General features: G+C 41.2%; 1 protein-coding gene across 3 annotated transcripts in view; it reads left to right on the top strand.

Annotated features, from left to right (window-relative positions):
• pkp4 (plakophilin 4) overlaps positions 1-15,342 on the top strand; it is an 85,901-nt gene that overhangs the window by 42,125 nt on the left and 28,434 nt on the right. For 2 of the 3 annotated variants that reach the window (XM_028592063.1, XM_028592064.1), the window contains exons 5-7: positions 6,812-6,943; positions 7,319-7,512; positions 8,460-9,042. In XM_028592063.1, the coding sequence (XP_028447864.1) occupies positions 6,812-6,943; positions 7,319-7,512; positions 8,460-9,042 (909 nt within the window). The remainder of the gene's footprint in view (positions 1-6,811; positions 6,944-7,318; positions 7,513-8,459; positions 9,043-15,342) is intronic. The other variant, XM_028592065.1, reaches the window with a different exon arrangement.

Below are 15,342 nucleotides of genomic sequence, written 5' to 3'. Positions count from 1 at the left end.
TATTTAGGTTTTCTCTCTACAGGATGGAGCAACCTATGGCTCTCTGTCTAGTAAAGAAGCTACCGTACATTCACTGAGTTATTCATTTCTGTTCCTGTTTGACCCTGATTACACCTTTTTGGACCTATTAAGACCCATAGTCAGTGATCAATAACCACAAATACCCATCTGCTTACATATTCTTGGTTTACCTTGTGAGGTCCTCACTAGATAGATAGATAGATAGATAGATAGATAGATAGATAGATAGATAGATAGATATTCCTTTGCAGCAGCAAAAATATCAGTCACACATACAGAATATACATGAATTAAAAGAATACAATATACATTAAATAATAATGGGATAGAATATAAGAACAAATAGTTTAAAATATCATTAAATAAATGCTAGTGGACTAAACGGTTCTGTTCACTATCACACTGATTACATAGTGACATGTAATATAAGTAAGGCTTAACTGTTCAGCCCATTTCTTTTGAATGATGATTTAATATTGGCAGGAAGTGTGTCCGTATTTATTTGTATGGGCTCTGTTAAGTGTGTGTGTGTGTGTTTGTGTTTGTGTGTAGTGCAGTACCGGCATGTTTTACATTTCCTCAATAATCATTGCTAACATGAGGCATTTTAACCAAGCACACAGTAATGGACAGCCTTAGGCGTATTCTTGTTTCAATATTTATCTAAGCTATTTCTGCCCACTCACACACAACACCATCAGTGATGTGGAGAGGAAGGATCTCTCTCAGACCCCTTTGGTCTCTGTTTTCTTAGTCCACATCCTTGAAGGAGCTTCAGCAGAGACCAGATAATGAATTGAATTTACTAATGTATTTCATGGCTTATTAATTGCATAGTGGAACTTAGCGAATTTCTGCAATGGTCATTCATCTTTTATTGTCGATCCCGTCAGAAAAGCCTATGGGGGTTAATAAATGTACACATGCACCGGGAATATTAATACTACACGGTTTTCTCATTTGCTGCCTATTCACCATTTCATTGCTGAATGCATTTCATTAGTATTTGAACAGAGCCGGGGACTAATCACTATCACTGTTTTGCTTCATATTGATTTCTCATTGTAGTGTAGATGATAAATGATAATCAGACGTGGTAATGTACTTTTTCTAATCTAAATGAATTCAAGTCTAAATGTGTGGCACCGAGCGTAATGGCCCACATTTGTCTGTGAGGCTTATTGGCCTCATGAGCCAGTGTTCGTCTCCAGTGTCTGAGAGTTGGGATAGAAGTGTTACTGTGGAAATGAGCCTTTTAGCCCCAGGAAATGTCAATGCATTCACACCTTATGTCCTCTAAGAGTAGAAGACAAACACCCCAAAATTAAAGTTCTCTCACTGTTTCTGTCCCCTCTTGTCTCTTTTGTTTCACTGCTTATTTTTTTCAGACATGCACTCTCTCAATATCCTGACAGCTTAACATGTCCGCATCATGTTCAAATAAAGGCGCCATGCAATGTGCATCATTAGGGTCTTACAACATTTTTGTAATTCCCCTTTTATAAAGAATATGGCATGACAAGAGTCATGTCTACGGACTCTTCAACATTTTTTAAATAGCAATTTGTAGGTTGAAGTTTTTACTGAATTTATACTTTAGGTTTCGTGAAAATTATGGTTTAAAAAGTTAATATATAATTTCACATGTTTAATACTAGGTTTGATACTGCCTGATATGTGATTGCAAATGTTAGGCTACCACAGCACAGTATAAAGTGACTATCATATACCTCTCTCACACCGCTGACCACGGTTGTCTGATCCGTGTTCAACCCTTCTTTTGGAAATCGAAACCAAGCCAGTCAACATGGGTCACAACCTGGGAGCAACGCATAACAATTACCTTAAGTACTAGAAATGGGTGGGGTCTTACACGTCATATTCATTGAACAGCTAACATCACATACTCAAGTCCAGCTGTATACCACAAGAAATAAAGCTTATTTTGTGTTTGTTTCGCAGTGATTACGTTCTAATGGTGCGTTCTTTTTGTCTTGTAATTGCAACTAGTAGCTCGAGTGTAACGTCACATCCATCTCGAAAAACGAATAACTGCGGGTTGTTGCGTTCTTTGTGTCACACAATACTACAAGTCGGAGAAAAGATGGATTTTTGTAACATTTTTAGTAACATTTAGGATCCTATTCACCCAGTTATGCACATATTACACAAATATATTTCACAGTTTGATACATGAAAATTACATTTTGATTAATGTTAGGCTACTGCTCTGCTTTCTGCTCAAGACTCGGCTTAAAGCCATTGTTGTCATATAGCAACCGAGCATCTCTAGCCAATTTCAGCTGCACAAGCTACAAAATAACTAATTAGGCGGTATTTAACTCCTAATAAGACTGTAGTGACATGCCTATAGGTAGCAGTATACAGTGCTATGTGTACGACTTCTTCATTGGGTTTACTACGTGTGATTCACGACGTAGCCATCTTTGAAAGTGATCTCGGGGGTCCTCTGAGTTCAGACGACTTGACGAGTCGTATATATACGACCTCGGTGGCGTTCTTTTTGCAACTTCCGGTTCGTACGGAAGTTGCGACTCGTAAATCAACTTTGGTGGACAAAAAGAACGCACCATAAAGCCCAAATAAATAACCATCAAACACTTAACAGATGATTTTGTGCAGACTGATTTCTCCTCTTCTGCATATTTATTGCAGGAGCTGGACAAGGAGGTCAATCTAGAATTGATTTATGACCATTTTAAGACGAGGGGAAAACCTTTCTGTTTGGGGAAAAAAGTAAAGTTGGGCTTTGCTGTGGGCTTCTCGAGTAATTTAAAAAAAAAAAAGAGAGATTTGCGCTACCCAGCAGCCGCACTGAACTACAGTCTGCAGACGGGTGTCTGGTGGTGCCGAGAGAATTAAACTTTTCATATGTTTACGTTCTAATGCTGGGAGTTTTGGCAGTTTTGCCTGTAAAACTTCGCTACCGCTCTGCAAAAGTTGACTCTGCAAGTCAACTTTCGAGACCGGGACAGACTAGTGAACATCTGGGCACTCACTGTAAGTGGACTGTTTGGAAATCAATTGAACCGCTCCACTCTGCGGTTGTTGAAGCGGTCTGTAAAAAAAAGTTTTATACAGTCTTCGGTGAAAACCCAGTGTAAAGTGCAGTGAGACAAAATTTATGTTGACCTGTGAAGACTGCCCCACTGTCATTTCCAACCAATCACGTAATTTGTCCCACCCCAACTGTTAGCGACCCAGGTCGTGCGCAATTCACATTTAAATCAACCCTAGTCCTACCCTGATTCAACCCAACTGGCTACCTGGGTCGCTAAGCCGAGTAGATCAAGGAGGGTTAACTCATTCAAACCCACATTCGACCTGGGTATAACCCTGGTTGAGCCATTGGTGTGAAATAGGTAATATTTAAGTTTTGGTAGCTATCATCTGTTACTCACCAAGACACCTGCCCATCTCTCCTCTGGTTCTCCTCACACCACAGCCTAGACTAGTTTAATCTAATGCACTATTAATAGACATGAACATGTATTTTGGGGCCACAGGGTCCTTTGGTTAATAAAGTAGTAGAGAAAAACATTCAACTGCAAAATAATGTATAAAATGTATCACACTGGTAATCTGTATAATAAATCAATTTCTGTCTTGGAGAAAAACAAAATACCACTATATCCAGTGTGGTCATATTTTGTGTGAAAACCACATTAACAACATTAAATTATTACATAAGAGACTTAATACTAAATGCTAAAAAACCCTGCCATAAATGGATAACGTAAGCCAGTAGTGTTTCATCCTCCATGTGTGAAAAAGGGCTTCTGTCACTGTCTCTCTCTGTTTCTTTCATGCGGTCTCCCTCTCTTCCTGTTGCTCCTCTGTTCTGGCTTTTTGGCATTTCATTCATCAAACAGGGTCAAGGCTCAGTATGAAAACGCTGTGGTCTAAAACGACACACTGTGTGCCAGACACAGAGTCACTGCCAGGATGGAAGGAGACAAAAGACTTCAGTCATGTCATTAATACGTTTAAAGGAAATGCTTTTTGACCTTATGGTAGGGCTGCTTTGAAATCATAATCACAATTATTTTGGTCAATATTGATATCACGATTATTTAACACGATTACTCATTGACTTTAAAAAGAAGTTGCTTTTTTTTTTTACTTAAAAAAAGAGTGAAACGGTTACAAAAACACCTTGACTGTGAACTTTCCCTTAACTTTTCCCATTGGAACTTTTTGAATTCCCCTTCAGAACACAAGACAAAATAAGAGTTTACTTGCAAAATGTAATATGCAAAATAATATTTTTCTCGATTACATAGTTTTTGTGATCTAGGAGCCAAAATATTGGATTAATTGCGCAGCCCTACCTTATAGAACAATCTCGTTGTTTTACCTTAAATACCTTAACAAGTCCCTTGTATCACCCACATGACATTTTATCATCTTTCTCATGAACGTTATCTCTCTTCGTCAGTGCCCATCGCATTGGGGGTGTAATGCCTCACCATCCCCTCAACCTCCCAAAAAATGTTTAAGTAAAAAAAAAAAAAAAGGTAAACTATAAATTGCTGCATCCACTGCAATGTATGAAAACTCATTGCGAGTGTTGAGGAAAGTTTTTTAATGACCCCGGTAAGGAGAGGTGCTCAGGGTGCTGCAGCAACCACCCACCCCAAGTGGGAGGGGTATATTATGTGTATTATTATTTTGTTCTGTCACATTATACACCCCACCTCTCCCGGTCGCTGTCACCCATGATATATTTGTTTTAATTATTTCAAGCAGTGCAAGTTTTTCAGATGGTTTCGTATATGTCCTGTAGTAATTTGTCTGTAGGCCTTTAGTCTGTCATGGCAGGAAAGTTTGGACCAGATCCAGACAGCCTCTCTAGTATGAACAAAATATAGTTCAACTCCAGCGTTCAGCCAACAGCAGCACTTAAGAAATATGGTTTTGTCAGTGTTATCCTGATTAAATGAGTAAATTAGCCTACGTTTCTTGTCATATGGTATGATGGTACCGTGAGGGCGTTAAGTCTTTTGCACAAAACTTTAATTAAGTCTTACTGTAATGCTGTGGTTTTATTGGCTACATTACAAATGCATTTCTTGCTTAAATTAAGAAAATCAAATTGTATCGAAATAATATTGTGAATCTTTCAGAAGGATCATGACGCAATCCCTTGATTCCTCCAATATATGTCAAATTAAATAAAATGTATATTTCTTTCCCATTACCATTTTTAATGCGTTTTAAACACTTAAAAAATCAGATGAAGACCGGACTCTGTCTTACCTTTACCCAGCATATACAGCTTTTCTTAATTTGCTGCCAAATTGTACTTAGGGATGGGTATCTTGGTAAAAAGACAAACAAAGAAAGAGAGACAGTACACAAGAGAAGGTGAGTGGGCAAGCGAGCGAGAAAGCATGACTAAGCAAAAACTGAAACTTAAATTTATAAGGTTGTTACTTTAGGCAGGGTTATGTATTAAATTAGAAATAGCAGCACTGTTGAAACTGTCACAGTTGGCAAGGTGTATTGCAAATAGTGAGGATGTTTGATTCAGACTGAACTTGAGAGGAAAGGCGGGGGCTGACTTTCAGGCCAGGCTAAATGCTTATTCTGGCAATCAGACTCGAGACCCGCTTGAGTCCCATCTGTGAATGGGTAAACAACCTTAAGGCCGTTCTATGCTTCTGCGTCGAATCGACGGCATACCCCCTGCAGACCCCTCTGCGTCTATGCCGGACCCTACGCCGTAGCCTGACGTGCACCTCTCGAAAAATGTAACTACACGTCACAGCAACGCACGTCTCTCGGCCGTGGCATAGTAGCGTTGCATTTCCCCCAACTCGTTTCCTGGTTCTCCCTCTCCATAAACAACATGAAATCAAGGAGAGGGTGAACTTTTCCTGCTAAAGATTTCCCACCTTGGTCAGTCTCACTATGACTCTAGAGTCGGTACTCGCTCCAAAGCTAATCACCGTCACTCTCTCACTTCCCTCTATCACACACTCCCCCCCCACACACACACACACACACACACACACACACACACACACACACACACACACACACACTCAACGCACACACCGGCGCACAAGTATAAACACCAGACCACTTACGTAAGCTATGCCGAAAGCTCTGCATGGAGCCTCCGCAGAAGCATAAAATGGCCTTAAGATCTTTAAAGGTGGGAGTGCAAAATGCCAGGTTGTCAAACACCACACTAGGCTTATGTGTCAACAGATTTATCCAACAGGTCAGCTTGGGCAACGAGGCGGCTTCTTCATTTCATTTTCACACCAGCTAATCAGGCAGGATTTGACAGACCCTGGCTGCCAATATTTGCCTCACTGTTCCCCTTCACTTGCTGCCTATTGTTGTAGTGATTGCAGAGTAACCCATTGACACTGGTCACGCTTAACTAGATTGTGATTACTGGGAAACATTGCACAGGGACATAAAAGGGCTAATTCCAGTTCCTGTTTGCCCCACTGGTTGTTGTCGTGCAAGGAGTAATAGGAGATGTAGGGAAATGTTAGAGCCAGTGACATGCTACCCAACTTTGCCTTTTCAAATTAGCATGGCAGTAAAATTTAATGATTCCAACTGTACATAGGCGTGAAACTAATGTTGCAGAAATCATTGTCTGTTATTGTTTCCTCTCAACTCCATCAATTGTTGACTGCTTTAATGACTATTATCATCTTTCCATCCAAAGCCCAAACTCTTAATTGTTTCAGACTCAAAGCTTTTCCTCTGTGTCTGACTCCCTTGCTCTGCTGTTTTTTTCCCCCAGATGCCTCCGCCTTGGGGGACACCAAGTCTCGGGTGACTGACAGCTCACAGTCGCCCAGCTACCGCATCAGGACGGAGTCAGAGCAGGTGTCTCTGTACTCCCCGGAGCAGTCCTCCCTCCATGAAAGTGAGGGTCTGTTATTGCCTTCTCTCTATCATCTGCAGCCTTCTTTTCTCCAACTAATATCTTTATTGTTTTTTACCTCAGCATTGTCCCACTAAACTAAACCTTTTATCTTTTCTATATGTTATACTTTGAGTTTAAACAGATAACAACTGATCCCTCAGCACAGCTTATGAAAGGCTGAATGATGTAATATGGCACACTGAATTATAGGCCTGGCAGAACAGTTCTCCCCCTGCTGTGGCATTTGTCATTAGCAATGCAGTCTAGGTAAAGGTCATGTCTATTAGGAAACCATGTATGATGTGTCTGTCTCCTGTTCCTCTAACCCATCCCTCTCCCTCTGCATTTCATTTTTAGCCTTTTTCTGTCATGCTCTTTCAGGATCCGCGGTGAATTCACGAAGCTCAACTCAGATGAACTCGTACTCAGACAGTGGCTACCAGGATGCCAGCAGCGGTTACCTCAACAGCCAGAACCTGGGCAAGGCTGAGCTGAGGATGCAGCACTCCTTCCCTGGCACCGGAACTGGTACCATGGGAAGGAATACCAGGGCCGAAGGCCAGGCTTCAGCGCAGGTACTGCCAGCAACATATTGCTGTTGCCAAGCACAAAATGTATCCGTAGCGTTTTATCTTCTGGATAACACCAGCATATATTGAGTATATTGTTTTTAATTAAGACAGTCATTGTTCACAATGTTCAAGGGCTCAGGAAATTTAATTACACAAAGTGACAATTAGCTTTTAATGCATGGCAACAAAAGAGAAACCCCAAAATTGCTGTTGCATGGCAGCATTTGAAAAAAAAAAGTCATATAAACTGTTTGCAAGATTGAATGTCTACATTAGAAAATATGGAAAGTATTTTAGCTTTCTGGAGGGATCCTAAGAAGCCATGTGCTGGGGCCAGGCGTATACTATGTGCTTATGGTTTTATCACATACACATAATATGTTTATTTGGTTAAAATATTAAAATAATATATAACAATAATAATTTTTTGTTGTCTAAGTAAGTGTTTCTAAGTTGACTTAGATGCCTTCTGCATGTGTGGTAATGACGGGTGAGGGGCTTCAGCATGGGAGGGGATGTGTTCATATTGTAAACTGTATGTTTTGTATTTTGTTTAAAGCAATAAAAATGTTAATCACAAAAAATGAAATTGCCATTTCATGTTGTTCACCGAAGGCAGCGATGTGATGCTTAAAGGCACAGAAGGCGCCGAGTGCTTAAAGCAGCATTGCAACATAATCATGCTTCATACAGCGTTGTACACGCAGACCACTGAGAAACCAAATGGCACTGTCACATGTGACGGAGGGTGGGGGGTGGAAAAGAGAAAATAAATATGGCCTAGAGTAAAGTCGTGCCCTGTAACGAATTGGTTTATGTAATGATGTGTTATTTAGCATGTCCTTATCATTGCACAAGTCATTTTTATAGCAGAGTACAACATGATTGTTAATGATTTTAACTGAAGACAGAAATTCACGAAGCCATGTTGTTTTCTTTCGGACTTGCAGGCTCCAGCAGTCACAGCAGCAGTGCCGGGTCGTGCTATGCGGAGGGTAAGCTCAGTGCCTTCTCGCTCTCACTCGCCAGCCTATGCCAGCAGTATGTCACCCTCCCGCGGCTCCCTGCGTACCTCAGGTGGCAGTGCCTACGGCTCCCCCATTGTAACTGAACCCAAACCCCTCTCCAGCATCTTCTCTACAACCTTGCCCTCGGCCCAGCGCACCAGTAACACCGGCGGGGGTGGCAACAGCCCACCCTACTCCACGCAGAAAAACTCCCCCGCTGCACTGCGACGCATGGGCTCCACGAACTCTCGCTCACGCAGTGCCAGCCGTACAACCTCGCCGTATCAGGCCTCTGTGGGGTCAACATCAGGCCGCATGGGCTCTCCTCTGACAATGGTGGAGAGCATCAACCCTCCACTGACTAAGCAGCCTACCCACTCGTCGTCTCCAGTAAGGGCTAGTATGACCGCTGTGCCCCAGCACTACAGCTCTACTCTGCCGCGCTCCATGCTCCACAACACTGACCCCTATGGACCCCAGAGTTACGACATTTACGAGAGGATGACGCGACCTGACAGCCTCACAGGTGCTCAAATGCATAGACACACACACACATACACACACACTCACACACACTGACATTTATAGTGTATCAGCTCAGCAGCCTGCTCAAACTCACATAGACTCTCATATCGGTAGATAATAACTATATTCAACTACAGTATATAGTTTTGTTGCAGTGTTTTTGTAATGGAAAGGTCAAATCGGAGAGGAAAAGAGTACATGGTGTTTTCCTCTCTGTCCCTTCTTTTCCATTAGCTTATAGCTGTGTGAATCCCTGTGTCATTATATGTTTGTGTGTAGAGCCACACCTCCACCTTTTTTTTTTTTTTTACATTAAATAATGCAATGTGCAAGAATTTCTCAATTCAAGCCATTAATGTAAAATGGATCATTAGTGTATATTACCTTAAAAAAGGAAACGTTGATATAATGAAAAGTTATAAACACCTTTTTAAACAGGTATTGTTTCCTAGAATGTAAAAAATTCAGCTTTGTAGGCTGTCACATAATTGTGTGTGTGTGTGTGTGTGTGTGTGTGTGTGTGTGTGTGTGTGTGTGTGTGTGTGTGTGTGTGTGTGTGTGTGTGTGTGTGTGTGTGTGTGTGTGTGTGTGTGTGTGTTCCCGTTTAACCACATTCCAAAATCCAGGAATACAGTATGCTTTGTGGGGCCAAAATGCTGGACCCCACAACATTAAAGGGCTGTTTGAGGGTTAAGACTTGGTTTTAGGATTAGGGATAGAATTAGGTTATGGTTAGGGTGAGGGTAAGGGTTAAGGTTAGGCATTTAGTTGTGATGGTTAGGGTAAGGGGCTAGGGAATGCATTATGTCAATGATGGGAGTGTGTTAATCGGAGGAGTTGAGGAGGCATATCTTGTTTGAATCAGGAAATCAGGAGCCAACCAATTTCTCCCCACAGCCTCTCGCTTTATAAGGTATCTCCTGGAGATAACAAGGTAGCTTTGACAAAATAAAGGAAACCACAGTTATTACATAGAAAAATCAAACCTTTGTTCACATTTCAGTACGATATGAAAGCTTTTCAGCAGGATTATTACTGGTGAAAGCAGAATTCCACCCTAAAAGCCAAGAGCATTTTTGTTTGCCTCCAAAAGGTAAAAGAAGCACTTTTCATATCACTGTATTTTGGTTCCAAGGTTTATGGACTGTTTTCTGCTTGACTTCCTGCTGCCTGGGGATATCCTCAGATGCCCTGGTTGATGATGACGTTCAAGGTGAACATGTTTTGTGAACATGTTTTGTTGTGTGACATCGGTTTCCCGTCATCCTCAATGTGTTGTGTTTGCATGTACAGTAGGTGCTGCATGCGCACACGTGTCGGTTAAATAATCATCTCCAACCAATTGCCATTTTGACGCCGTTTATTGTAGTGTGTTGTGTTGATGTGGTTTAACTTTTAAGCCTCAAGAACATCGGTATCGGCCGATGTTCGCCTTGTCGACTCCCATCTGCCTTTCGGCACATAAGATGACATGCACCGATGGCAGTGGCGATGTTTATCTGTTGTGTCGCATCGACTTTGTGATGTTGTGGTGTTTATTTGCCGTTGGACTCAAACAACCGTAGCTAAGGTAAGAGTAAGAGACAGCAAGCGGGCAACAGGTGCAGTGCGCTTGTGTGGTTTGTTTACAAATAAAAGTGAAAGAAAATGTCAGCTGTGTGGGAGTATTTCCCTGTCGAAGAAAGATCAGCGACAAGAATGCATTCTGTATGAAAAACCCAAGAGGTGAAAGTCAGCCCTATTTATTAGGGGTGAGGGAAAAAATTGATACAGCATAGTATCGCGATATTTTTTGTGCCAATAATGTATCGATACACAGACGCCAAGTATTGATCTTTGATGATACATGTGTTGGTCAGTCTGTCTGCTTGACAATCCCATTTTGCAGCAATAAAATTGAAGTGAGATGAACAAACAGAGAAATGTATATTTTTAGATAAAACAGATGTTGACAAATTTTCCTTTGGGGACATCATTTGAAATTGGGAAAAATTTGAAGTTGGAAAAAAGGTAATACTTTGCAATATATTGCAGAATATTGCAATATGTTTAAAATCGCAATAATATCGTGAGGCCTCTGGTGATTCCCACTCCTACTATTTATGTTTCCTATCGCTTTTATATTTAATTAATTTCATTAATGTTTCCACAAAAAGAATGTTTTTGTTGGTTTACGTCAGTACTGAAATTTTCTTTTCATTGAGTAGGAAGGCTGTATAGTAGGCTAAAAATGCTTTTGAAGCAGTTATTTTCCAAAAAAGATATTTTTCATTTGAAAGAAGGCTACATTAAAGGATGTTTCATATGTTATGTATGATTGAATTTGTACTCCTTTTAAAGTTAAAATGTTGAGAAATACTAAATGGCTTTGATGAGCCATAGTAGAAGGAAATGGGATGATCACGTGATCAGTCTCAATTGCAAACATTCGGCAAATGCCATCTGACAGCCTAACCTTGATATTGTTGCTGTTGGTAGCTTTCTGTCAGTATCTATCTGAAGATGTGTTGCCTCCTTTCCTCACCTCTCTTTTGCTATGTCACACGTTGTCTGTTTTCTTTTCAACAGACTTCTATCCTTTTTCTGTCTCCTATCTTGTGCTTTTCTCTTTTTCCCCTTACCTCTTTTTATTTTTTTTTTTTTTTTTTTCTCCACCACCCACCTGGCTCCCCTTCCTCCACTGTCATTGGCAGGAAATCTTACCTTTTCTCTGCTGCTGAAAAATTGAGACAAATTGTCCCTAATAATGTGCCCATTACGCTCAATGTCCATTTCAGAGCAGAGTGGGATAAAGAAAGAGCGAGGGGAAATGGCACATCTACATGTGTGCGTCTTCAACCTGACAGTCAAGCCATCATGGTAGTTTTAACTGTGGTACTCCTTTTTTTTTTTTTTTTTTTTTTTTTTTTTTTTGCAGCTATTATCACTTTTAAGTATAATGATTTTTCCCTGTTCTCCTGTTTGTAGGTTTTTGAAAATCATTTTTGTTAAGGAATGCAGTCAGCTGCATCTATTTAAGTGTTTGTTTCTCCAGAGCAAGCACGCGCCAAGCACGCCACCGCCCTTCATCTAGCCTCTGCCAAGTGCAATCTGTTAAAGCCACGGTGCGAGGGCTGAGGGGGAGAATTAAATGGCTATAACGCACTAGGAATGTGGGCCATTCATCCTCAATAGACAGCAGTATGTTATTTCTCCGTGACAATTTGCAGATGCTTTTTAGAAGGGACTGCAGCCCTTCTACCAGGGGAGCAGAATAAAGAAGGCAGACAGATTAGTCTCCTCTAAGGTTGTTTGAATGTTGCCACTTTCAGGATTCGGGCTGCTGAGTGGGAGAGATATGCATGAAGGCTCCTGTGCCTGGGAGATTCTGTCCCTGTCACTCGGCCACAGCCGGGCTTTACACGAGATGAGAAGTCTCTGGTGGTCCTGGACGGCCTCATTAACCCTCTTTTCATTTTTGTTCTTTTTTTTTCCCTCCCCCCTGTATATTCTCTCCCGCTTTCTTCTCTGCTGCTCCCGCCTTCTCCTTATGTCTTCTCGCTACCTCCCCTTCTTCATATCCTCACCCCCTTTAAACCTTTGAACAAGAGAAGCTGAACTGATTTCCTGCCAAGCTCCTGCTAGTGGCTATTGTGTGTGCACTGCCACAGAGTGAAAGGCTTCCTGGGCTAATGAGTGTGCCACTACAGCACACAGCAGCAGCAGCATTCAGTTTTACTCCCTCGCCTGCACAACAACGTGCCTGCCATGTCAGAGTACTTGTTTATATGTAATTCATAGTAAAGTTTAAACTTTGTGCCTAAAATGTTGTTATTGAATAGAATCCATTGATGAGTCTGAAGTCATGAACCTACAGTATATTTTGCAGCTACAATGGTTCATTTAGCAAAAAGCCACGAGAGCGAACTCTAAAAGCTAAGAGACAACTGGCTCATTGATTTTAGTAAACAGTGTTGAGAATTAATTTATTTTGAATGACAATAAAGAATAAAATATTTCTTTTCACCAAGCAATTCTTAAACAATGGAGAAACAACCTGGTAGCGGGCGTGGAGTGGGTTCAGCCCAGGAATTAAAGAATGTAGAGTGGAACCAGTGAAGTGTGTGGGGGGGGGGGGTGGGGGGGTCAGGAGGAGGAGGTGTGGTACTATTCGTAGGGGCCAATCTGTTGAATATGCAAAGCAGGCAAGATTTTTTTATATTGTCAAACAGATAACTGGAAATCAACCCAAAAAGCATTTTCAAAAAAAAAGAATTTAACATGGTCTCCATCATCTGTTTACTTCAAGGATGTCTGATGATGAAATCAGAGAAAACCTTTATTTGAAGTTTAACATAATCTTGAGAGTGTAGTTAGTATTTTGTCAAAGCTGATTAACATCAAATAACTTGCACTGATGATCTGCACAAAATATATCCATTATTATAGAGTCAAATGGAATACTGCCAAACCTGACCAGTGGGTTAGCCTGTCTATCAACTAGTATTAGCCTGTACATAATCTAGACTGCAACTATCTATCTATTCTTCTTTACTGCTTGGTGCTTCAGAGGTCAGCCTCAGTCTAGTCTATATACACAAAGTTCCACTTCTGGGATTGCTCTGGTGCCGCCGGAAATTCTGCCTGATATCCCTCATTTAGTCCGAATGTCCGTTGCCTTGGCCTTCCTTTGTGTTGGCATTCTAAACTGTGGTCGATTTATGAGGACTATGGTTAACTGCTCCTCAGATCTCTGCAGGGTAAATCCAGACAGCTAGCTAGACTGTTGAATCTGAACGTACCTTTTGAACGTACACGTTCCACCAAAACAAGTTCCTTCCCGAGGCTATTTTGCAGTTGCAGCGTGGCTCCGCTCGGCACTTAGCGCCGCCCAAGACGATTGTGATTAGTTTAAAGAAATAACAATAAACCAGAGCCCGTTTTTCTCACATCCCGGAATGCTGTGTGGACTCGCTAGACCCTCCTCCGCAGCCCTGTGGAGGAAGGTCTGGCAATGCGAGACTAGCCTCAGTCTGTTGCGCAATCTACATCTAAAATCTTCACTCGCCTTACCCCCATAGGCAAACATTCTTATTCATTAATGTCCTCTGTCTCAAAATGTGACGCAAATCCTTCATTTAGCTGGTTCTGCATGGCAGAAACAGTCTGCGCGTTAGCTCATGCAGTTGGAGAGGACCCAAGTGACGTTTGGAAGCTCGTGAAATGTGCAATGAGCAGTTAGTTGCCAGCTGTATACTGGTCCACTGGGCTTTACAGTGTAGTGAGCTTCACTGATGTGATGTTTAACCCAAACGCAGAAACCGATCAAAATAAAGAATAAAAGCAAAAAGCAAAAGCAAACCTGAGATTTCTTTAAATCCACATTTTCCTCTACTTTCCATTGTACCCGTGTGTCTTCCCATTTTTCTTCATCTTTAAATGAGTGTAGTCCAAAACACAATTATGACTTCTTCAGAATGTAACAGTAAAAGCATGTTACTGTACCTCTTGTCACAATAACACATTCACCCCAAGTTAAATTCAAGCATGGAAATGATTAGCCAAATCTTTCTCTAATTGTTGTCCATCTTCAAGCATAAGACCTTCTTTATTTTGTTTTTGCAACTTTACAGCCCATAATATATAAGATTCAAATTTGTTGTTTTAATTACAACATTTGTTTTACTTATTGCTATTTAGTTTAATTGCAAATGAATCCTTCTTAACCCACAGGTCCTTTAAAAACTGTTAGCAATGGGCTTCACTGGGAGGATGGGAACATTTATGGTGATTTCAGCACTTTGAGGTGTGACATAATAACATTGAACGCTCCATCTGAAGATGTTCTACCCTGAAGAAAGAGCAAAGATATGTGCTGTGTTTGTTTTGCGATTTTTAGTCATTTTGAGGTTGTTTGGGTAAGGGAATGAAGGTGATTGGGTGAGGAGTCTCATGGCCGTGGGTCTTCTTTACATGGACGGACTCAGAACTACAGATATTGTTGTTACCTCATTCTGCTGTTATCGTTTCACATCTGGACTGGATTGGCTTCACGCTGCCCCTGCAGCCTGTTATAGTGACTTTTGTGTAAGAGTTTTAATTGGCGCACTCACCTGTGCGTTTCTTTTCCTCAACCTTATCAGCTTAGCTTGTTGCTGATTACAGAAGCTGTTTCCCGTATCGCACATTTCCCAACATCTGCTCTGGCCATGCTCTGATTGGTTCACCTCTTTCTTGGGCCAACATCGTTGGCTCTTGTTGGCCCTCACCAGTGGATGATTTTACCCATTTAGTGCAATGCAGTATTTGATTCTGCCTACTC

This window comes from Perca flavescens, chromosome 11 (genome assembly GCF_004354835.1).
Source record: "Perca flavescens isolate YP-PL-M2 chromosome 11, PFLA_1.0, whole genome shotgun sequence".
Lineage (NCBI taxonomy): Eukaryota > Metazoa > Chordata > Actinopteri > Perciformes > Percidae > Perca > Perca flavescens.
This window is presented reverse-complemented; position numbering and strand designations above follow the sequence as displayed.